This window comes from Balaenoptera musculus, chromosome 7 (genome assembly GCF_009873245.2).
Source record: "Balaenoptera musculus isolate JJ_BM4_2016_0621 chromosome 7, mBalMus1.pri.v3, whole genome shotgun sequence".
In the NCBI taxonomy this organism is placed as follows: Eukaryota; Metazoa; Chordata; class Mammalia; order Artiodactyla; family Balaenopteridae; genus Balaenoptera; species Balaenoptera musculus.
Window position 1 is genome coordinate 83616111 of NC_045791.1, and position 24753 is coordinate 83640863.

The following is a 24753-nucleotide window of genomic DNA, read 5'->3' on the forward strand; positions in this document are numbered from 1 at the left end:
GATCTGCAGGGCAGTGATCACGGTACGGCCTGCCTGGGCTTCCTTCATTACTAGGTCTGTTTTCCAGTGGAGGTGAGGGTAGGGAGGGAACGGAGAAGAAGAGATAAAAAGATAACTTTTTTCTTTTTTTTTTAATTGCCTAGTTCATTTTTAAATTACTTCCCCAACAGTACTTAGAAAAGGGCTCAGTAAAGCCTTCTGCTTTTTAGATGGCACTTAATTAAGGTAGATGTTAGCAGGCACTAGCAAGTTCCAGGTGCTGACGTAAGCATTTTGTATTTGATAGTAAAGATCGTGTCTTATTTCTGAGAAGTCAGTGACAACATAGACTTGTAACAAAAGCACCTTTTGTGAGTATATCACCTCACACCGGTCAGAATGGCCATCGTCAAAAAATCTACAAACAATAAATGCTGGAGAGGGTGTGGAGAAAAGGGAACCCTCTTGCACTGTTGGTGGGAATGTAAATTGATACAGCCACTGTGGAGAAAAGTATGGAGGTTCCAGAGAAAAACAAATACCATATGCTAACACATATATATGGAATCTAAAAAAAGAAAAAGAAAGGGTTCTGATGAACTTAGGGGCAGGACAGGAATAAAGACACAGACGTAGAGAATGGACTTGAGGACACGGGGAGGGGGAAGGGTAAGCTGGGACGAAGTGAGAGAGTGGCATGGACATATATACACTACCAAATGTAAAACAGATAGCTAGTGGGAAGCAGCCGCATAGCACAGGGAGATCAGCTCAGTGCTTTGTGACCGCCTAGAGGGGTGGGATAGGGAGGGTGGGAGGGAGACGAAAGAGGGAGGGGATATGGGGATATATGTATACATATAGCTCATTCACTTTGTTATACCGCAGAAACTAACACACCATTGTAAAGCAATTATACTCCAATAAAGATGTTAAAAAAAGAAAATTAGCTAGAGAAGTGTAACTCTCCCTCTAAGGAGCAAAGTTCCCTATAGCCTGGGCCTCCTGTACTTCCTCCTTTGCTTCAATAAACATGCATTGGTTATCTACAAAAAAAAAAAAAAAAAAAAAAAGCACCTTAGTAGCTCTGCAGATAACTCTCTCACCTTTTCTCTCTGAGATTGCTGGCAAAGCTGTATTAATTGATTTCCATCCTGAAGCAGGAGTTCATTAAAATGGCAGCTTGCCATGATGAAGTAATGGCTATCCCAAGTGATGGATCTCCCCTGTTACCTCTTAATCCTCCACACTGAAGCTACAGGTGTGCTGTTACCCAACTACCATATGAGAAGCAGCTAATGGTGAATGTTTCAGTTAGTTTCCACTTCACTGTCAGAAATCTTTGTACTTCTGAGACATAGAAGAGTAGCTGTTATATCAAAAGCAGTTTTCTGATGAAAATATTTTGTTGTTTTCATAAAATGATACTGCTCATTATAAAATTTAAAGTCAGTACAAAATAAGTGCAAAGGAAAAGTTAAAAATTACCATTCAGAAGTAACCATTACTATTATTTGTGCACTCTATTCCGTGAACTCTCTATGCATACAGATAGAAGGTGTGATAGATAGTTTGCAAAAATGGGGTTATATTATAATAATATTTTAAATATAAATGATTACACTTAACAAAATGCAAATATAATGAATACTAAATTTAACAAAAGAAAAGAAAACAAGTGAAATTAAAGAGATTTATGAAAGTCAGATGAATATTTCTTCATAACAAGAAATGTTACTTGCTAAAAATGTCTTACCAAAGTTGTGAATAACATTGTTTGGAGTCATCAAAGAAAAAAAAAGAAAAGACTTATTTCAACTAGACTGTATATTTGAATGAAGGTAAAATGAACACACTTATACTTTTTCCACTTTCCTTTCTCACCTGTTAGTTATAATACTTTTTACATCGTCAAGGTGTATAACATTTGCATTTTGCTCAGTAACCACAATTTCCATAATAAGCATTCGTTCTTTACTTAAGGGATTCAGCACCCACTGTGAGTCCCTTTACCATGGTTTCTCCATTCTTCCTGGATTATTTGTATTTTGCTTGACCGGAATTAATTGAAGAGTATAAGTGCAAGATAGATTTCATGAGTTCCTGAATGCTTAAAAATATTTATTAATCTTATACTTGAAGAATAATTGGGCTGGATATGAAATTTTTGCTCTGACCTATTCAAATTCTGGGAAAGGGTATGTTGGCTCAGATTTCCCAGTATTTAGCTTCATAGTTTTTAGTAGCTTGAAATTAGGACCATTTCTCTTTATAGGGAAATGCAGTAGTTTTTTGTTCCTATAATTTTTATTCTTCTTTTGTCATTTATGAGGAGTTTGTAATCCTTGTAAGGAATATGAACATGGAAAAAAAATCAATGATAGTCTAAGACGGAAAGTGGGAGGGAGGGGAACATTTTCAGTCTTTGGAAGTATTGTGACCATCATGTATTTCTCTTAGGTATTTATAGTGAATTTGTAGAATGGATTTATAGTGAATTTGTAGAATTTGTAGAATGGATGACTTAGTAACAGTGAGGGTCTATTAACTAGGAACTTTCACTGAGTTATCCAACACTAGGTGGAGATGACTGGGGTTTGGGATTTGTTTCAGTGACACCTGTGGTAGAATTTAGGCAACTTTAGAAAATGATGCAATGCCTAGAATCCAGATAAAAGAGCTAAAGAGAACTGATATCCACATGCTTGTTATCTGAGCTTATGGGATAAAAAATGAGAATTATCTTTCAATTTTTTGTACAAGCTGTTTAATATCCTCTTAAAGGATAAGCAAACTAAAATTCTTTTCTAGTTAAGAATTATAGGAATGATCGCGCCTGAGGCATGGAAAAAAGGGAAAAAGCCTCATTATGTTATTACTTCACTCATCCTTTCTGATTTGGGGTTGAAGTTTAGTGTGGGTATTTAAGTTATTCGTCATCTCAAAACTGTTCTCTGGTTTTAGATGTTCTTAGTCATCCAAAAAGGCTGTTAAGTGCCATTACATGGCCCTAGGATTTAAAAAATTGTGTATAAAAACAGAGATACTTATTTGACCCTCAGAGCATGCATGTGAAAACACTCCTCGAATAACCTTTTTTAGAATTATTGGATGTTTTAAATGCCTAACACTGTAATACATTGTCTTTGATGAAAAATAGGAACTCTGGAGAAGATTTTATCTTGTTGAGCATAAAATGTCTAGAAGTGGCTTGTATTGTGTAACATGAGTAGGGCTTCGTATAGCTGTGACACAGGTCTTGCTTGTTCTCAGACCCACTGTTGGTGTTGTCATCCATAAATTCCACCTTCCTGTGTACAGATAAGTCTTTTAAACAATAGGAGAATGTGGGAGTGAGAAAGGAAAGATATTGTTGGCATTACGAATTCATAAATGTGATTGTAAATGATTATCAGAACAACTGAGATTGGTGTTTTCCAGCGATGTTAGTCTTGGTGATTGAAAATGAGGATTTTTTTAAAGTTAAATTTAAGTTTGAGTATTTCAGTGAAGGGTATAGGATGGTATCTTTTGCCACTTTATTTGGAAAGCAGTCATTTGCCATGGCAGTGCTCTCTATAAGGTTTACTTAACCTTATACCACACACACTCTTCACTTTTTAAGTGTAGTTCTGCAGAAAATCAGTGCGTGGAAGGATTTTCTTTGCCTCACCCTCTCATTTTCTGTTCCTTTAGCTCTTTAGTCTGAGAGTTAAATATTTTGATAATAAAGTCATATATAGTTCAAATTCTGTCTGGTCTATTACATTTTGTTACATTTCTGAACTTTTCTTTTCCATACTTTGGTATCCTCCAGGAACTTCTTTTCCCTTTCTAAGTTTTATTCTTTTAATAGAAATGGACTCCCACGTGAACACTGGCTCTAAAAGTGGCCTAATAAGCCTGCTATTTTTAGAGAAGGAGAAAGTTGCCTTTTCTTCTCTCTGTGCTTTTCACCTCCCACTTGTTCTTTAAAGTCTTTTTCCCCTCTGGTCTTAGTCGTGATAACTTTCTAATTCCAGGTGCCTTTTCCTTGGTCCATTTCTAGCTCAAGTTGTCTCATACTCAAATTTTTCAATGTCAGTATTGGACTAGGCTCTTCTGTTTTTATTACTTATAGATATTTTGGATTTCTTTTTCTTTATTTTACTAAAATTATAAAATGTACACATAAAGGAGTGAAAATATATTTTTACAGTTTAAAGAAGAATAATAAAATGGACATTCATATAATGTCCACCATCTGGGTTGAAATAGAACATGGCTAATATCTTAGAAGCTCTCTGTGTGTCCCTTCACCAAAACATTTCCTCCATCCCATCCCCCACCCAGGAAACTGCTCATCCTAAAGCCTGTGTAGGAGATTTGGTTTTTTTTTTTTTTTAATAAATAAATAAATAAATTTATTTTTTGGCTGTGTTGGGTCTTTGTTTCTGTGCGAGGTCTTTCTCTAGTTGCGGTGAGCGGGGGCCACTCTTCATCGCGGTGCGCGGGCCTCTCACCATCGCGGCCTCTCTTGTTGCGGAGCACAGGCTCCAGACGCACAGGCTCAGCAGTTGTGGCTCACGGGCCCAGTCGCTCCGCGGCATGTGGGATCCTCCCAGACCAGGGCTCGAACCTGTGTCCCCTGCATTGGCAGGCGGATTCTCAACCACTGCACCACCAGGGAAGCACTTGGGGTCTTTTTTACACACACAAAAAGCAAAATAGTAATAATGAATAATCACAATCGAGTTTTCAGAAGAAAATAAAGAAAATGTGGATGCATGTTTATTTCTTGCATTCTGTAAAAGAAAAATTAGTTTAAGATTGTAAGGAGAATTAACACTCTTGAAAGGGTTCAACTATTCATGCTGTCTTATTGAAATTAGAATTAGAGTAACATGAAAGGTTCAAACATATGTCATGAAAATATTCAGTGGACTGTTATTCAACATACCCTCGTCTGATGTTATAAAGAAGAATTAGAAATTTCCTATCTTGGTCTATCATATTGAGAGTACACAACTTCTCCTTATCTTGTTGACTCTTGGTCCTTGAGGATATATATACTTGCGGCATTTCCATGTCTTACTGTTTGTTGTGGATAGCCCATTAAGAAATTACACACACACACACACACGCACACCCCTTTCATAAAGCTCTAGATAGGTGTTGAAATAGTAAACAACACTGCTCTTAGAGTAATCTTACAATCACATCTGCTGTCATCCTTAATTCTTCTTTCAGCCATATATTTCCACTCTTCATGGGCTGACTACCTGGGATTGACTTTTGACTTCATGGATACCTAGCTGTAAAAGATAGAGACGTGGACTTCCCTGGTAGCGCAGTGGTTAAGAATCTGCCTGCCAATGCAGGGGACGCAGATTCGAGCCCTGGTCCGGCAAGATCCCACATGCTGCGGAGCAACTAAGCCCGTGTGCCACAATTACTGAGTCTGCGCTCTAGAGCCCTTGAGCCACAACTACTGAGCCTGTGTGCCACAACTACTGAAGCCTGCGCTCCACAACAAGAGAAGCCACTGCAATAAGTCCACACACCACAATGAAGAGTAGCCCCTGCTCACTGAAACTAGAGAAAGCCGGTGCACAGCAACAAAGACCCAAAGCAGACAAATTAATTAATTAAAAAAATAAATTAATTAAAAATAAATAAATTAATTAATTAAAAAAAAAAAACAGACAGACAGAAAGTAGCCTGAGTCTCAGTTTTCTTGTTGCTTCTGCCACGGACTGTCTCTGGCCTCACCTTGCCTACCTGGGGGGCTGAGCTCTGCTTGTAGGACCCTCGAGTTCCTGAGGATTCCTCTGACTAAAGTGTGACGTGCCATCTTGTCTTTTGTTTCTTCTGAGCTTCCTGGCTTGTGGACTCATCAGCCACAGAACTTGATTAGATGCTTCCTCTGTGTAGGTGACAATACCAAGAGCTATGGATACAACATGGTACCTGCCATTTCTGTGGGATGGTAGTTTGGAGAATCTCATTTGCTTATCTGTTGTTTACATGCTGGTGTGATCTCTAGACTCTATATGCATTTCAACTCCTAAATATGCTCTTGACCCAGAGTTTTAACTCTACCAGACTATTAGCTTCTGGATTTTTCTCTGAAGGTAATCCACTCCATTTTCTATCCCTGTCGTGAATTACCAACTTTGGTACGGCTTTCTTGGATGTGAATCAGTTCACTTAGGATCTTTCTTCTTCCGCATCATCATCCCCAACCCTAAGTACTCATGATCCTTGAATATACTATTGATACTCAGTGAATTTGCCACTATGGATCACATAGTTAATTGTTAGAATTTCCACCAGGGTTCTAAAAATGTCTGGTTTTAGGATTAAACTAAAAATAGTTTCTCTGAAAGAACCTAAATAGAATAGTTTCTCCTTTTTTCTGTGTCAGTCTCTCTGAGATTTGGCTGCTTCTAGAATCTTATAAAGGCTTTGCTTTTCCTCCAAACATTGAGAGGCACTTTAATGATGACTGTGGGTAAGATTATCTACTTGGACTTAAAATTTTAAGACAATTTAATGAAAGTTGTCTGGCTGGAGGAAAGGCCCATTTACAGAAATTGTCTTAAAACTCTGATTTATAGATTTGTTGTTCTGCTTTTTTCTACCACCACTGACTTGATTTTATTACTGGCACATTATATTTCTTAAAATAGAAGGAAGGTGTCTGTCTATACATTATTTAAAATGAATTTTAAGAGAGAATCAAGTGCAAATAACTAATGATCTGGGTAGCTTTTGAAAGATAAAAATTCAGTTTTAGTATTATGCAAAATGTCCAGACGATATAATAAAACTGGAATAGATTAAATTACACAGCTGTAGTCACTGTTGTATACATGTCTTTCAAAATGACATCAGGTGTCATCAGATTTGCTTATCATAAGCAACTTACACAGGATAAGTTCTTATTTTTCCCTGTTTTCTTTGGTTTTCAATATCTTTATGATAAAGCATGATAGTTGATTTTAAATTTTTGACTTATTTTTAGTTGCAATCAAGTAACAGTACTGTAATTGTGTTGTCTGATTTTCAACACACCCCTTAAATAGGTTGGTGTTAATACAATGTAGCTTTAGCAGATCTTGATCATGGCTCAGTTTAATTTCTATGTAAAGGTTTTTTGTTCTTTATTAATCTAATCTGTAGGAAGAGTTTATCACTTTCCTTCTTGGAAATTGAGGTGTTCTTTTTTGGTTGAGGTACATAGAAATATGTAGAATTAGAAAAAAAATTATAAAGCAGCTCTTTGCAGTATATATGGAACATGAATGCAACCATTCTTTTAGCACCATTCTGGAAAAGTTGGCCCGAAGTCATCCCAATATACAGACAGTTGATTATTTGATAAAGCAGGTACCAAATATTATAGATGATATGTGTGTGTTAACAATCCCAAGTCCCAGCTTAGCACAGCTATACTTTTAGGGTAGGAGATGATGGCAGTCATGCATTCACTATTTTAGACTTGGAAGTTTCCTTAGAGATCCTGTAATCCAACAATCTTGGTTTTTGTAAGGGAGAAAACTTGTTCCACAATGTTAGGGACTTCTCGAAGGACTCAGAAACAGTAAGAGTCAGGTTAGGAGTTGGATCTCCTGATTTCTGTTACCTGTTCATTCATTAATTATTCATTCATTAATTCAACCAACAAATGGCTCCTGGGTGCCTGTTTAGTTCAGGCATTCTTCCTTGACTGAGGGTGTAACAGTGAGCAGAGTGAAAAAGGCCTAGATAACACTCGAACGAACTATACTGAATCGGAAAGTCCATGCTAGTTGGAAGAAATCCCCTTTCCAAAGAAGCTACAAATTAATGGTAGTTTTTCCAATAAATTCTATAATTTTCAGAGGTCTGTTGTCATTATTTTGAAATGGTACATAATTTGGAAGAATGAAAAAAATCTCTTTGGTTAGAGCAATTAGGTAAATCATGACTTTTTTTATAAACGATTAAAGGCCCAGTGAATAATTTCTCGATGCCATGAAATGTGCTCAGAAGTTTGAAGATCATTTTTCTATAGTGCTAATTTAAAAAATAGGTGTCACTTTGTATAAGAGTAATTTTGTAGTGTCTTGAAGAAACCACAAGGAAGTTCTCCTTTTCCTGCCTCGTCTTCTTCTTGCTATGTGGTGGTCTTAGCTGCTGTACTGGTTTGATATTACTGCAGAGCTGTGTTTCTAATTGCTACATTCTGATAATTTCATAAACATATCTAGTATTTAGAAGGACCACGGTTATCATCTCTAAAGGTCCCTGTGTTCTATGTATGAAGGATCACATGATTGCACAGAATGTTGGTTTCTGATCAGTGCAGAGAAATGACAACGTCAAATGCCTTTTCCTTTATAGAGCCGTGCAGGTTCTGTGGAGGCCTTGGGTCTCAGGTCAGCCAGCAGATACCGTACATGCTCAGACTGTGTCAACACAAGAGAAAGAAATGGTTAGGCCCCTCCTTGGTAGGGTAAAAAGAGAGGAGGAGAGCACACAAAAGACAAGTGTAATTGTTCTACAAAAATCTTACTCTTTACTAAAACAGCATAAAATCGGGGTTCACGCTAGTATTTGCATAACTAAATTTTAGGACAAATATCTATAATTCACAGTAAAAACATTTAAAGAAATTTTGCCATTTGCAGCAACATGGACAGACTTGGAGGGCATTATGCTAACGAAGTAAGTCAGACAAAGACAAATACTGCATGGTATCACTTATATGTGGAAGCTAAAAAATACAACAAACTAGTGAATACAGCACGAAAGAAGCAGGCTCACAGATACAGAGAACAAACTAGTGGTTACCAGTGGGAAGGTGGGTCAACATAGGGGTGTGGGAGTGGGAGGTACACATTATTGGGTGTCAGCTAGACTCAAGGATGTGTTGTACAACATGGGGAATATAGCCCATATTTTTAATAACTGTAAGTGGAAAGTAACCTTTAAAAATTGTATAGAAATTAAAAAATTAAAAAATTAAACTAACTGCATTAATAGAAATAAAAAAAGAAATGGAAATTTTAAATAAAAATGAAATAATCTTTACTTTTTGTTAAAAATCATTTCTTTATCTAACCTTCATCTATTTTATTGTTTTCTGTTTGTTTTTTTTTTTTGCTTCTCATCCAGTCTTCAGCCATTAATTGAATGAGTGAAGGAAAGTTAAATCTACAGGTTTTCACATGTGGAAAGCCCTTTTCTTAGTGTCTTTGCTGGTCTCATGCCATTCTCTCCTGCTGCTAATATTAATTACTTTGCAGATGGCTCTAATTGACCCAGTAAAAGAGCCATATCTGTGTTCGGTCCTCAGGCCCTAAAGACTTTGCAGCTTCTGAAGACACAAATGCAGTGCTTACCCTCAGCAATTCCAAGTGTGAGTTCCTGGTCCTAGGGTGCACTTTCCTTCAGAAGTTCCAACTCCTCTGCTTAAATCTGTGTACTGCCTGGTCCCAATCCTGCCTTTTAAACACCATCCACCCGTGACTTATGCCCTGGCCACTGGACTTCTGTCCGTACCCTGAATATCCTCCCTGGCTGCACACCCTGGTTCCTGTCTATGTGACCTGCTCTTTCCTGCCTGTGTTTCCCTGTCTCTATTCTGTCCTGAACCTGCCCTGGCCCTGCTTTCCTGATCATCTTAGTTGAAATTAATTTTCCCTTTGGGGCAGCTTGATGGTTTACTATTTATGATATTAGGGTACATGCTGTCCTGTCTTAATTTAGGTGTGAGATTATAGTCACCTTGAGGGTGGGGATTGCATTTTGTTTCTTTTTCTGTCCTCACCCCAACCTCCATGAGAGGGGGTAGAGGCAGCCGGGCCTGACCACTGCTCCCAGCGAGGTTAGTGGTGGTTGTCAATGCCTGTGACTCTTTTCTTTTCCTGGGCCAGAAATTAGTCATTAATTAATTAGTTAATTAATTCATCCCCTTCCTAAAGAGCTATGTTTCTCTTCCTTTAAAAAAGTATAGCTTGTATTGTGGTTTCTCATTTTAAAAGGCAAAAGTATGTTCATTGTAAAAACTTTAGGAATTATGGGTAAACAAAAGGAAGAAAGTAAAAACCTTTGAAAGTTCTACAGGAAGCAATAGCCTACTATTATATTTGTGTGTATATCTTTGCAGATTTTTTTTCTATATGTGAATATACACGTATAAACATACTTTTAAAAAGTTACCATGGGCTTCCCTGGTGGCGCAGTGGTTGAGAATCTGCCTGCTAATGCAGAGGACACGGGTTCGAGCCCTGGTCTGGGAAGATCCCACATGCCACGGAGTGGCTGGGCCCGTGAGCCACAACTACTGAGCCTGCGCGTCTGGAGCCTGTGCCCCGCAACGGGAGGGGCCGCGATAGTGAAAGGCCCGCGCGCCGCGATGAAGAGTGGCCCCCGCTTGCCGCAACTGGAGAAAGCCCTCGCACAGAAACGAAGACCCAACACAGCCAAAAATAAATAAATAAATAAATAAAGTAGCTATAAAAAAAACGCAGCTTTCTTTAAAAAAAAAAAAAAAGTTACCAGACGACATCATAACATTCTCCATTCACATCAGTGAATGATGTGAACGTCTTTCCCATGTTTCCAAACATCTGTTATGTAAAAGCACATTTAAACCTACTCGCATCTACATCACCTGCAGAGAATAGCTGTGTGTGTGTGTGTGTGTGTTTATTTGCTCTTGTCTAGCTATTTCCTCAGGAAACCTTCATAAGTAGCTCTTATAAGATGATAAAAACTTATGGATTTAAGGTGAACATGCTTTCAGGGCTTGATGGCTACTGGTAAATTGTCCCCTAGAAAGACATATTAATTCATTTTCCCTACAGTAATGTGTGAAGTGCCAATTTTTCTACACTCTTGCCAGATCTAGCTACTATTACTCATTTTTTATTTTCTGAGCTGATGGGGGAAAAATGGTCTCATACGGCTACTTTAATTTACAGGTGTTTTATTACTAATACAATTGTAGATTTGTATATGATTGATCACCGTGAGTATTTCTGTTTTCTTTTTTCTGTGAATTGCATTTTGTACATAATATTTTGTGAATCATCTGCCCATGTCCTTTGCCTACGTTCTGTTGGGTTGTTTGTTTTTATTTGTTTTTGGCTCCTTATGTCAAAAAATAGCAACCCTTTGTTTTTCATATACTTGTTTTTTCTCAGTTTGCCTTGCAATTGTTTATGGTTATTTTTAAATTTAACTTATGGAAATTAAAAAAAACTATATAGTCTTATCGGTTATTAAAAATTATTTCTGGGTTTAAGATCATGCATAAAATGGTCTCTGCTTCCTAACATTCAACTATATTTTTATAGTAAGTTTATGTTAAAACATACATTCCTTTAAAGCATATATTATTATTTGGTATAAGATCTGATGTAGGGATCTAACTTTCCCAAAATGTTTAGTCACTTGTCCCAAACCTATTTATTCTCTTCTTTACCAATTTAAAATGTCATTATTTTCATATGTTACATTTTTTATATGAACTTGAATCTCTGGACTTTCTGTTCTGTCCTTTGGGCTGTCCATCTAATCAGGCCAGTGCTCTGTATTTCATTTACTGTAGTAGTAATATGAGGTCCTATTGTTACTCCTCTTTTGAAAAACATGTTTGCGTTGTCATAAACATTTATTCTTTAAGATGAACTTTAGAATAATTTCATCAAGTTAAACAAACTTTCTGAGATTTTGTTTGGAATTACATTAATGTTACAGAGTACATGTACATCTATACATATATGTGTAAATATCCGCGTGCATAATACGTATATAACATTTGTTGCCACTGTTGTCATTGTTAGTAGAAACTTTTCCCCTGGATTATTTCTAGGTTATTTTTGCTTGTGCACATAGAAATGTATTTTGCTTTTGCATATATATCTTATAACTGTCTATCTTACTTAATTCTTATTATTTCTGGTAGTTTTCCTATTCATTTCCTTTTTACGCTTTTGACTATTTCATGTATACCTGGGAAGGATGGACACTGTATAAACAAATGTACACTTTTTCTCTATAGACTGAAAAGTGAAAGAAGTAGGGAGCTCTTGTCCTGGGAGACGGCAAAAACTAGACTTGGAGGAGAGTTTTTTTCTTTGAGACAAAGTTACCAGAAGGCAAGGCTGATAATAGATCCATATCTATTTCTCTACTATTTTACTGCATGTAAAGCCTTGTTTGATAATAGTATAAATAAATATTGGGCAGATCAGAAAAGAACCTATATTAGCAATATTCAACAAACTATAATATTCATTATTAGCTTTGAAAATGGTGCACCAAAGCATTTCAGTTATGCATAACTGTGTTCAAAAGATATGCTATCTTTATTTGGATTCAGTTTTCCCTGTGTTTAAAATTGTTTTTGTTTCATGACATATGGGGGTAAAATTACCCATTTTTGTGACAGTAACTACAATTCTATCATAGAGGAATCTCAAAATTACTGGTATACTTATAGAGATGCTGGCAGCCATGCTAGGAATGTGTTAGCCACTTCAAGTGGTATGGCTTAAAAGCTGGGGAGGAGAAATTAGACATCTTTTATTTTTGTGTAATTAAAAATGTCTCTATTGATGCTACTTCCTCAAAGGGGAACTCATAATTGGCTCCTCTTATCAGCTGAGCAGGTGGGGGTCCTCAGCTTTTACATCACCTCAAGTTCATCCCTTATTGCTCCCCTAATTCCTCTTCTCTCTACTGCCCTACCTATTAACTTGCAGCCCTGCCTATGTTTCCTATTCTTATTATATTTGAGTGTTCTTCACTGTATTATGGTGCATGGGCCATCACTTATGAGTGCCTACACATTAAAGTACTGCAACCTCCTATGTGGTTTAGGAACTCATTAAATTCCTGTCGTGACCCTCAAAGAAGCTTACATCTCTACAAGCTGCCTGTGCTAGGAGTAGTCTCCACCTCCGGCTCTGTTCCTATGAAATATGCCCACATTCCCCAGCCCTTGCCTACCACGCCATCTTTGTTTGACTTAACACCAAGCCTCAATTCAACCTATAATTACTTTCACCCACTTAACGTATCATTCCTACTCTCTTAAATCTCAACCTCTCCATGTCTACAATCTTTGAACACAGCTTTAAAACTCTTATTGTATTGTCTACACTCAAAGGAGTGTATATTTCCTAGCTGAAATAACTTTTGGCATACAAATTATTTTAGGTGGGATGAGTCTAACTTTTTCTTAAGACTTGAGAGAAGTGGTGGTTGAAGAATCATCTTACTTTTTAAGTCTGTTGTGTTCAAAAAGGAAAGCAGTGTAAGGACAGTAGGACAATAGTAAGGTTACAAGCTTCTGCTTGTATGAATGTATTAGTTTAAATTCTGTGTCTCTCCTCATTACAACTTAGAGTAATTATTTAATGAATTAAAATAGTTATGTGTATAAAAGGAAAAATGTGAAGCTTCTAGTGGGAAGAGGGGGCAGGCATGGTGCTTCGTTGTCCAACGCTGTCATCCTTGCTGCCCCATGAAGTTGAGAATCTCCAGAGTGCTCAGCATTTGCTGTCACTAAATGAATGAGTGTGTTACCAAGCCAGATCCTTGGACTCTTTAATCAACAGAAATTGGTAAGAGGGCAGATGACCATATCTTGTGGTCCAATGTTTGCCATTCCTAGTAGTCTTCCTTAGAGCTCAAGGCCCTGTTCTCTATGTCATCTCATTCTGAACAATTTAATTTGTTTGATTAACCCACTCACAGCTCACCATGACCGGGATTGTCCAAAAGAAGGCATATAGTTCTTTCTTTAAAGTAAGGGATTCAGGGTGAGAGAGTGTCATGGACATATATACACTACCAAAGGTAAAATAGATAGCTAGTGGGAAGCAGCCGCATAGCACAGGGAGATCAGCTCGGTGCTTTGTGACCACCTAGAGGGGTGGGATGGGGAGGGTGGGAGGGAGGGAGATGCAAGAGGGAAGAGATATGGGAACATATGTATATGTATAACTGATTCACTTTGTTATAAAGCAGAAACTAACACACCATTGTAAAGCAATTATACTTCAATAAAGATGTTTGAAAAAAAAAAAAAAGTAAGGGATTCAAGTTATCTTCCAAAAAACTAGAAGTCATTCACTCTTCTTGGTTAATGACTTTTCTAGGCACTACGGATTCTTGGTAAGTTACTTTTCCAATTACTCAGATCCTTGGCTTTTCCATAATGAGCCTCCTTGGAGGAATGTAAGATATAAACATTTGGAGTTTTGACCACCTGACTATTCATGTACCTTCTTTCATTAGACACATAAATCTCAAACTCAAGGACTCCAACAAATATTTATATAGGCAAAACTTCTCTCTTTGTGTGATTTTCCAATACCTAGATCTTATAGAAGTTCTCTTTGTGTATTTGCTGATGACTCTGAAATTCTTTGAACATAAATTTCTAAAACTTTTTTTGTGATAGATGCTGGAATTAGAATCATTTAGACCATGTTTCAATAGTAAAGATGAAATCTGAGAATTAACACTGTAATATTTTGTCTCTTACCCACATTATGGTCTAATGCAATTTGAGTGGCTTTCCTAGGAAGCTCTTCTCCAGTCAAGATGTAGGAACCTAGGCTGCATTCACCTTGTAGCTATGCCATCTAGGGCATGTGGCTTCCAGGGCATGTGACTGCCAGGGTTCCAGGGAAGAGAGAGCTTGGATAATCAAGCATGGATTTTAATGGTCAAACTGGAAGAATAGACATTACTTCCCCCCATATCTCATGAGCCAAAATTCAATCTCTTGACCCTAACCTAACTGCTCTGAAAGCTGTGAAATATAGTCTTACTGTTCTAGGAAGGGGAAGATGAAATGGGATTTGGTGGATACTCAGCATTATTTCTGCCACAGTCCCCTTCATTGATCTGACTCTTGGCTCATTTGCCATGTTTTAATAGTCTTGCCATTCTCCTTCTCTTGGAGTTCAGCATCATTAAGGTACTTATACTTGTTCTTCATATGCTGAGTAAAATCATATTGTCTAGTTCAAGTTCTTTTCACTACCTTTGTGATGCAGATTCACCATGAAGGCGGTGAGCAAGAGGGTTCCGTAACAATAATCAAAAGAGAATTTTCTTATTCCAATTCTTCCACTCTCTTTCACCTTGCTTTGAACTTCCATCCTACATTTATCTCCCTACTTCCCAAGGCCACCTCTCTTTCACCAGATAACCTGCATGAGAAGGACTGTAGTAGCTGGGGTGTATAGCTTTTCTGTAACTTAAATGACTAGAAAAAGGATGTTTATTTCAGAAGTTAGAATGTTCAGAAATTCCTTTTCATCAGTCCCCCCAAGTTATCAGACAACTCAGAACCAAACACCCAACTGGCTGATCAAGAAAGTACAATGACTATTTATACTCGGGACCATAATTGCTAAATAGATCAGTATTGGCATGTTAGGACATTGTATGTCCAACAGGAAGTTCTACTAGGGAAACTACAGAGAGCAGAGGTGGAGGAAGGGCCTTGGAGAACACCTGCAGGCGGAGATTGCCAGACAACTCATCTTCAGGCCTACAGAGATACAGATGACCTGTTCCTTTTCTGCAGGGTGGAGCTGGAGACACACCACCACACAATTAGCTGTTCAGTTCTTCCTTTCCAGTGTTACTTGCCCCTCACTGAAAAGTCTCATTTCAAAATTACGTTAAGATTTTTGTAATTAGATTACATTTCAGTTGACATTAATTCACTTTCAGGAAGATTACAAATAATATTCTAGGATGAGATGGCGAATCTCATACATTTGTACTGATTTGCTTAGTTTTGGTTTCAGAGAGTTGCATTCTTCATCCCCACTTCCCAGCACATGATATGGGCCTGGCGTATAGTGGATGTTGGAAGATGTTTGCCTGCTATGCACTAGACGTTATGCCAGGTGCTGGGGACACTGTGATAAGTGAAAGAAACAGTTTTAAGGGAAGAATGGTCAGACAGGAGGGAAGGATGGTGCAAATGGGGATGCGATGCTATTTATAGGAGGTGGGAGAGTAGAGTGTCTCTGTGAAAGGGAAGATATGGTCTTATGTCTATCTCTGTCTGTCCTAGAAAAGTAGCTATTTTTCTTCTTTAAGATTCTCAGGGCTTCCCTGGTGGCGCAGTGGTTAAGAATCCGCCTGCCAATGCAGGGAACACGGGTTCGAGCCCTGGTCCGGGAAGATCCCACATGCTGCGGAGCAAATAAGCCCGTGCGCCACAACCACTGAGCCTGCGCTCTAGAGCCCGCGAGCCACAACTACTGAAGCCCGTGCACCACAACTACTGAAGCCCACGTGCCTAGAGCCTGTGCTCTGCAACAAGAGAAGCCACTGCAATGAGAAGCCTGCTCACCGCAACGAAGAGTAGCCCCCGCTCGCCACAACTAGAGAAAGCCTGTGTGGGACCCAACACAGCCAAAAATAAATAAAATAAAATAAATAAGTTAAAAAAAAAAAGATTCTCAAATGCGGGAGATATTAGATATAGGTATGTCCATGGTGGGAAAAAGGCCCTTGAAAAGAGAGAAATACGATAATTAAAGTGGCTGTTATCCGTTTGGTGGTTAATGGTTAGAATGTTTTTATCTGCTTTTGTAATTACAAACAAAAGTTGGGGTCTAAAATAACCTTGTTTTCAACTGTTAGACATGCTCCAGTGATGGTGTGGTTGAGAATTTTGAAAATAATGAATTACCTGTAGAGAGAGGTAATTAAAATGCAGTTAGTGCAACCTCCCTGCCTCTTGGTGTTGCAGAAAGATTCCTCAGAGAAATGTTGCCAGCAACAACCTTGTTTACGTACATTCGCAGTGCTGACTTCATTAACTAGAACTGAAAGACGTTTCTGTATCTTCTCAGGTATTCTCAAGTCTAGAGAGCTAAGAACTCTCATTACTTTTACTATTATTGAGATTTTGAAAAGGGAATGAGTAGACGTACCATAATTTAGTTTCAAATGTAGAATCATCAGTAGACACACATTTGATTAGTCATTTCAATAGAAAAACCTGTCCAAGGTACAAGCACCTGCTTTATTTCCATGTTGTAAAGGTTGTCTTTCTCCTCACACAGGAAACCAGGCTGGACCAGGCACACATGTGGCTCCCAGTTTTTCTGTCGACTGGCTCCAAGCCTCCTCCAGCCCTCCGCACTGGGTCATTTTAGAGCCACATCGGGTGCAGCTCTCAAAATGATGTGAAATCATTGGGTCCTCCCATCCTTCTGTTAAAGAAGCAGTGTCAAGTTTTCCTAATAAGAAAACCTACTACTAGGCAGAATTATAGAAAATAGAATGTCAGAGCGAGAGGGACCTGAGGCATCATCTGCTCCAACCCTTTTGCAGAAGAGGAGATGGAGGCCTAAATGCAGGGCACACATCCAGCTCATTGTAGAACCTACTGTTGTCCTTCAGTTACCATTAGGGTTAAATGAGTTCTACCTTTATAGTCCTTAGAACAGTGGCTGGGATGTAGTAAGTGTTCAGTCAATGTGAGTGATCTCTTATAATCATTATTTCTAGTGGCAGAGCCCAGACAGGAACCCGGATGTCCTAACAATCCAGAGCTGCCTCGGAGGCACATATTTCTTATTTCCCACATTGTATAGGGAGAAATGTGTTGGAAGAAGCTGAGTTAAAAATAGTGACAGCCGCAATGCCCGTTACTGGGCACATACTCAGCGCTGAGTTCTCATGTGCATGCTTTCATTTAATCCTCTTGGTGTGTATGAGATTCACACTCTTTGTTGTCTCCATGTGACTCATGTAAAGGCTGAGTTGGGTAACTTGCCCACAGTCACACTACTAACAAGGAGCTGGGCTAGGTTTTAAACCCCACTCCGACTTCACAATCTATATTCTTAACTGTTATTCTTTATTCCAGGAGTTAGCAAACTATGGCCCGTGGGCCAAATCCAGCATTCCTGTTTTTGTACAGACCTCAAGCTAAGAATGTTTTTTACACTTTCAAATGGTTGAAAAAAATTAAAGAAGAAAAATTTCCTGACTGGTGAAAATTATGTGAAATTCAGATTTCAGTGTCCCTAAATGAGGTGTTGTTGGAACATAACCGCACTGCCTGTGGCTACTTATGTGATAAAACAGCAGAGTTGAGTAGTTGTTATAGAGACCCTGTGGCTTGAAAAGCCTGAAATATTTTCTATCTGGTCTTTTCTCTGTGCTCTTCCTCAACGATTGTTTTGAGATCCCAATTGTTTAGAGCGTAATTGTGGGATTTATATAGAGCCTGTCTTCTCCCGTTACCTGCCTTTTTCTTTGTTCCATATTAATATATCAATCAAATGATGAATGTGTGTATAAAAGGAGTTCATCTTTAAATTATTTGTATTTTATCTTTTTTAACAGACGGAGGAATGATTTGTTGCTGGTTAACATTTGAGACTCTTGATGATAACCTGTTCTGTCCTTACTGTGGACTGGAGCCCTTTGTGCTTTACAAGGCTCTCACATCCATTTATTGAGCTGGTTATTTTTAAACCTCCAAGTGTCTTAGATGTGGAAATCACTCTATTTTCTTTCCTTTGTAGTGGTTTGCTGTCTTCTGATTATGTGGAGATTCACTACGAAAATGGGAAACCACAGTACTCTAAGGTATGGTCAATAGCATATGGACATCCTGTAGTATAAATATACTTAATCATAGAACTGTTCATTGCACACTTCATTGTTTTGTTGTCTATCTCACTAAAATCCTCTGGCCTCTTATGCAAGGCTATTATTTTTAGATTTAAAATAAGTTTAGGAGAAATTGATTAAAATTTACAAATGTTTGAGATAACATTAGAGACTCCAGCCAATAAAGAAATGATCATTGTTTTGGTTATACATACAGTATCTTACGTAAGTGAACGTATCAAGAGCTCTCCAGTTCCATGGCAGCACTAGACTCATGGGCAGAGAAATTGAATGACCAGACTGGGTGGGCTGTTAGAATGACTGTTTAGTCCAAGGGACTTTGGTACCCAAGAAGGACAGAGGACAGATGGGGAAAGGTATGTCGGGAACATTCTCCCTCTCCATCTTCACAACAGTTCTCTGAGGTGGGTATTATTATTCCTGTTGCTCAAAGGAAGAAATTGAAGTGGAAAGAGGACACATAAGCCTTCTCAAGGCCACCAAGCATTGCAATATAAATGCAGTGGGGTGCTTGATTTCCTTCATTTGGAGGTTAACTGTTCTTTTCCTGGAAGATCGATAAGGAAAAGTGGGTTTAGATTAAAACAAGAGAGAGAGATTACTTGTATGTAAGGAACACAGTTGATCTCCACCAGTCAGGGTGAAAATCTCTGGAATGGCTGCATCCAGAGACTCTGATTTGTAAGAAGGCCACAGAGTGCCATTGAGCCTAAGCAGTGTCCATGGGTGCCATGGGAATGGGACACAAACAGGGAAACAAAAGAAGGGGGGAAACATTACTGGGTTTTTTCTTTGATTGCTAATGAGCACTGGCACAGAAGTGGACTTTTCATGTGTGGGTTTGTTGGGTTGTACAGTGTGGAGACCTGGGCTTGCCAGTCTGATAACCTCTCAACAAGTATTTATAGGTGGTGTGAACTGAGATTACTGCCCAGGGGTCATGGCATTTCTCAGGATTTATAACTGTCCAACTAACAGTTGGGACATTTGTAGTTTGATGTGCGTTCCAAACCTTTGAATTTTATGCCCTAGATTAAGACCTTCCATATATTATTCTTACTAGTCTGTCAGTTCTCACCTTAGGCTGCATCTGGGGGGTTGTTGAATCTCCCTAAAAGTTAATGCTGTGGAAAGTGAACAGAAATGCTAAATCAAGCACGGGAACAGTGCTGCCTGGCATTTGTACGAAACAAAGCTTCTGTCAGCTGTACCAGTGCTGTGAGCACTGCAGGTGCTGAATCATGAGTCTGGAGAAGAGAAGATTGCATGAGACCTTTACAGACTCAGCAAATGAACCACCTTTGCAGGCTGCGGTAACCTGATCCAAACTTCTCACTAAGAAGGTCTTTTTTTTTTAAAGAAATGAAATAGCTAATTGGCCTTCAGAGGTCATTTGAGGTCCCAAATGGAGGCCTTATCATGAATAAGACATGTCAAATCTTGCATCAGTTGTAACTAAAACTTAAAACAAAGGGTATTTTAACTCTGACAAAAGAAGTGTTCATTGCAGTTTGTTTTTGTATTCATTGCTTTTTTCTTATTTATGACCCATTTTCTCCAAACAGTTTATATACCCAAACTTACTTGCTTTATATGTAATGAATGAATGGTAACAGTCTGTTTTTTATGTGTATGTATCTATACAAACACTCCAAAACCTGAGGTGATATGGTACACATTATCTTGTGGGAGAATTTTTTAAGCTAACAATATTATGAACATTTTAGCATGCATTAAAAATTCTTCTAAACTTTTATTTTTAAAAAATGTATCATATTGTTTCCAATTCATTTGCTATAATTTGTTTAATCCCATAGTGATAGACATTTAGATTGCTTCTACTCTTTCACGGTACAAATAACTTTAAGGAAAGGCCTTCCAGATACATTTTGAACACTTCTTTAATAATTGATTAAGGATTAATTTTGAGAATGGAATTTTCTGGGTTAAAGAGTTGGTATATTTTTAAGGCTTTTGCTACATATTGACAGTTTTTTTTTTTCTGAAAGTTTGTATAAATTCATGCTCCTACTACCATTACATACACATTTTTAAAAGCATGTTTTTAAACTTCACATTGCCTTCCATGTTGTTTAAGAAAATCTTTGTATCAAGTACCAGAAGAGAAAATCAGTATGTAAGAATGGCTAGATTAAATAAACCTGTTTTTACACCCGTGCAACCTTCCGAAGATCTCAAACTATTTAGACAAAAGTACATGCGCGTGCACGCGCACACACACACACACCATTATTCACATGACTAGGGAGGGACAGAATCACTAATAGGCTACTTGGCTTTGAAGTGAAATCTAAATGTGGACGTTTAAAATATTCTGGGAATTAGAGTCGAACAAAATGATGAACCACACTTCGGAGGAACCTGTCTAGGTCTTCCCATATCACAACTATGAAGCCCCTACCTAGTTCCCACTTCTAGTTAAGAAGAGGCTAAAGTCTTAGGCTTTTACTTTTATTGGATGAAAGTGGGCTAAATGGGCTTCTTTCCTTGTGAAGCAAATATAGGAACTGGAGAGATCAACAGGTTAAGTAGGCAGTATAGAATAGGTGCCAGGTATTAGTAAACACAAGTGGAAGAACTTTCCTTCTGCACCAACAGAGCGATAGCTTTTGTTAGAGTTCCTAGCACAGTGCTTTGCACACAGTATGTGACAAAACAACTTTGTTGATTTGTTGGTCAACTTCGTTGATGAGCCTATTAAAAATAAGCTAATTTTTAGTGTGTCAGTTCTTCTAAAGGAGTTAGGCATCAGTATGATGGTATAATAGTTATTTTCAAATTTTATATATTTCTATTAAATCCCTTTTAGGTGAACCATTAACTTTAAATGCTTACTAATACTTTGGTTTCTCTTCTTATGAAAAGAACTGCCACCTGGCCAACAGTGTAAGACTGAATAGATAGATACAGTACTTCTGTCCCTACTTCCCTTTACTACTCTTCACCCGTATGGGGTGGGGAAATCGTCCTTTCCCAGCTCTATTTTCTCACCCTGGCTTCTTCCTGTCCCCTTGCTCCCTCTTGCCCAGGGAAAGAAGAGCGACTTAACTGATGGGAAGGAGCTGGGCACAACTACATAGTCCTTTCCTCCTTTTTTTGGGTGAGATCCACCTCCCTACAGGAAGAGCACGTTTTCTCTACTTGTTCTCAGTTGTGCAGTGGCAGCCCTTGTGGGTGTGGGTGGGTTGGGGGAGGGTGTTGGTTATCCCATGTTGTCTGTGCCTTGGTGGGTAAGTCTGGCTAACTTAGCGGGCAGCATTAGTAGGCCCACTGGATTCTCAGCTGATCCTCTCCTCCAATGTAGAAACACTAAAACTGAAGGTGATATTTTGATCCCTATTTCACCTTTGTCACTCCCTCATTTGATTTTAAACTTGGATGGGTACTACTTCACACCCTCTAGGGTGGCTGTAACCAAAAACATGGACAATAGCAAGTGCAGGCAAGGATCTGGAGAACTGGAGCCCTCATACACTGTTGATGGGAATGGAAAATGGTGGATCTGCTTTGGAAAAGAGTTTGGCAGTTCCTCAAAAAATTAAGCATAGAATTATCTTGTGACCCAGCAATTCTACATCTCGGTATATATCCAAGTGAATTGAAAATGTATGTCCAAGAAAAAATTTGTACATGGATGTTTATAGCAGTGTTATTCATAATAGCAAAAAAATGGAAACAAACCAAATGTCCATCAGTTGGTGAATAAATAAACAAAACGTGGTCTATTTTTCAGCTATAAAAAGGAATGAAGTACTGATTGATACATGCTACAACATGGATGAATCTTATAAACATTACGCTAAGTGAAAGAAATTAGTTGCAAAGGACCACATATTATGTGGTTCCATTTATTTGAAATGTCCAGAGTAGGGAAATTCATAGAGACTGAAAGTACATTAGTGGTTGCCAGGGCCTGGGGGAGGTTAGGGAGGTATAAGGAGGAATGGGGAATGACTGCTAATGGGCAAAGGATTTCCTTTTGAGGTGATGAAAATATCCTGGAATTAGAAAGTGGTGATTGTTACACAGCCCTGTTTTAATATACTAAAAACCACTGAATTATACTCTATAAAAGAGCATCTCAAAATAAAAAACTTCTCAGGTAGGTAATGGGAGTTTATCTACCCACTGTCTCAACAAACGTAAATCCTCTGGTCCTTTCAGATTGGTCTTGTCACTTGGACTCATGAAGAAGCCATTCTTATTTATCTATTAAACAGATATTGATTTCACTCACTCTGATCTAGTCACTGATCTAGGGGCTGGATGTGCATTAGTGAACCAAGCAGATAAAAATCCCTGTCCTTGTGGGTTCTATATTCTATTCTCGCCTTTGTTCTTTTGTCATTTTAATCACGTCTCCCTCCTAGAATGTTTTTTATGCTTTCCATATTAAATCATTACCATGGTTCAGCTCAAGCTCACTTCGTCCATGAAGGCTTCTTGGCAGGGATTGTTGTCAGAGGGAATGGGCTTCTGCGGGCAAAGCTCCTGACTGGGAGGCTAAAAAAATTCCCCAGGAAATCAAGAGAGCAGACCACACTGGCTCCTCACAAAGCTATTTTAAATTTGAATAATATGATTTGTGTGAACTATTAAAAATGTATATAGCATTAAAATATATATAGTACAGCCAAACTGTTCTCATACCCGAACATGTTTTTCCCCTTGAGTTTAATGAAGGTAAATAATTAAACTGGTGTTTTGCTCTCAAGTTGTCCAATTCTCTGAAATATTTTTTTGTATCCTTATTCTGTAGTATTCAAATTCAGGTACATGTGTCCCATTATAGATTTTTTTTTATTTTTGGCTGCACTGGGTCTTCGTTGATGCGCGTGGGCTTTCTCTAGTTGTGGTGAGCGGGGGCTACTCTTAGTTGCAGTGCACGGACTTCTCATTACGGTGGCTTCTGTTGTGGTGGAGCACAGGCTTCAGTAGTTGTGGCACGCAGGTTTAGTAGTTGTGGTGCATGGGCTTAGTTGCTCCGCGGCATGTGGGCTCTCCCTGGACCAGGGCTCGAATCTGTGTCCCCTGCATTGGCAGGTGGATTCTTAACCACTGTGCTACCAAGGAAGCCCATAGATTATTAAAAACTTATTTCTTTTTTTGCAACCAGCCCAATGATTTATTAAATAGATTGATATATCATGCTGGTTGACAAGTTTGAAGTATTTAAAGATATGCATATAGAATAATCACTTGAGTGTAGTGTCAGAGTTTTTAATTACCATATTCAGAACCTGGAATATCATAATATACACATTTGTGAGATGTGGCCTGTGGAGTTTCTTTTCAAATGTTTATCCAGATGTACAGGAGTTGATTGAAAACATCAGTTCCTGGTCACCATGAATGCCCAGGTTTATGAGGGTTTCTTAAGCAATGAAGATAATAAGAATTGGCTGATTGAACTTTACTGAAGCAGATGAGATAATTAAACAGACACAAAGGTGGGGCAATTTTAAAATAAATTATATTGAAATGATAGATTCTGTTTCCAATAGGTTCTATTTAAAATGAGTAAAATCAAAGGGGAAGGTGGGGGAGGGATTAATTAGGAGTATGGGGTTAAAATATACATACTACTGTATATAAAATAGATAACGAACAAGGACCTACTATATTGTAGCACAAGGAACTATACTCAATATCTTGTAATAACCTATAATGTACAAGAATCTAAAAAAGAATATAGATAGATAGATAAACTGAATCACTTTGCTGTACACCTGAAACTAACACAACATTGTAAGTCAACTATATTCCAATTTTAAAAAAAGAACAAAAAAAGTGAAAAAAATAAAGTGAGTAGAATCAAATCATTCCTATCATTCAGTCAATAATACCAGGGAGCCAAATCTCTTTTTTTCCCTCGCCAAGTTATCACTAGACTCACAGAGCTGTTACACATCTGATTAGGAAATGTGTTAAAGGATGCACATGACTTCGGTGTTTCATTATTTGCGGGAGTTGCCTGATGGTTTCCAATGGGGTTGTTCAAGCATTATCTGGCTTGTGGGATTTTATGTGGAAGTGGTGGGCTGAGAAAGTTGGGGAGCACGCTTACTAGGATTTTTAAGTTCCTTTGACTAC

General features: G+C 38.2%; 1 protein-coding gene across 2 annotated transcripts in view; it reads left to right on the forward strand.

Moving 5' to 3' along the window:
- Nucleotides 1-24753, forward strand: part of ADAM23 (ADAM metallopeptidase domain 23) — a 159072-nt gene that overhangs the window by 63666 nt on the left and 70653 nt on the right. For both annotated transcript variants that reach the window (XM_036858829.1, XM_036858830.1), the window contains exon 4: nucleotides 18531-18594. In XM_036858829.1, coding sequence (XP_036714724.1) covers nucleotides 18531-18594 — 64 coding nt within the window. The remainder of the gene's footprint in view (nucleotides 1-18530; nucleotides 18595-24753) is intronic.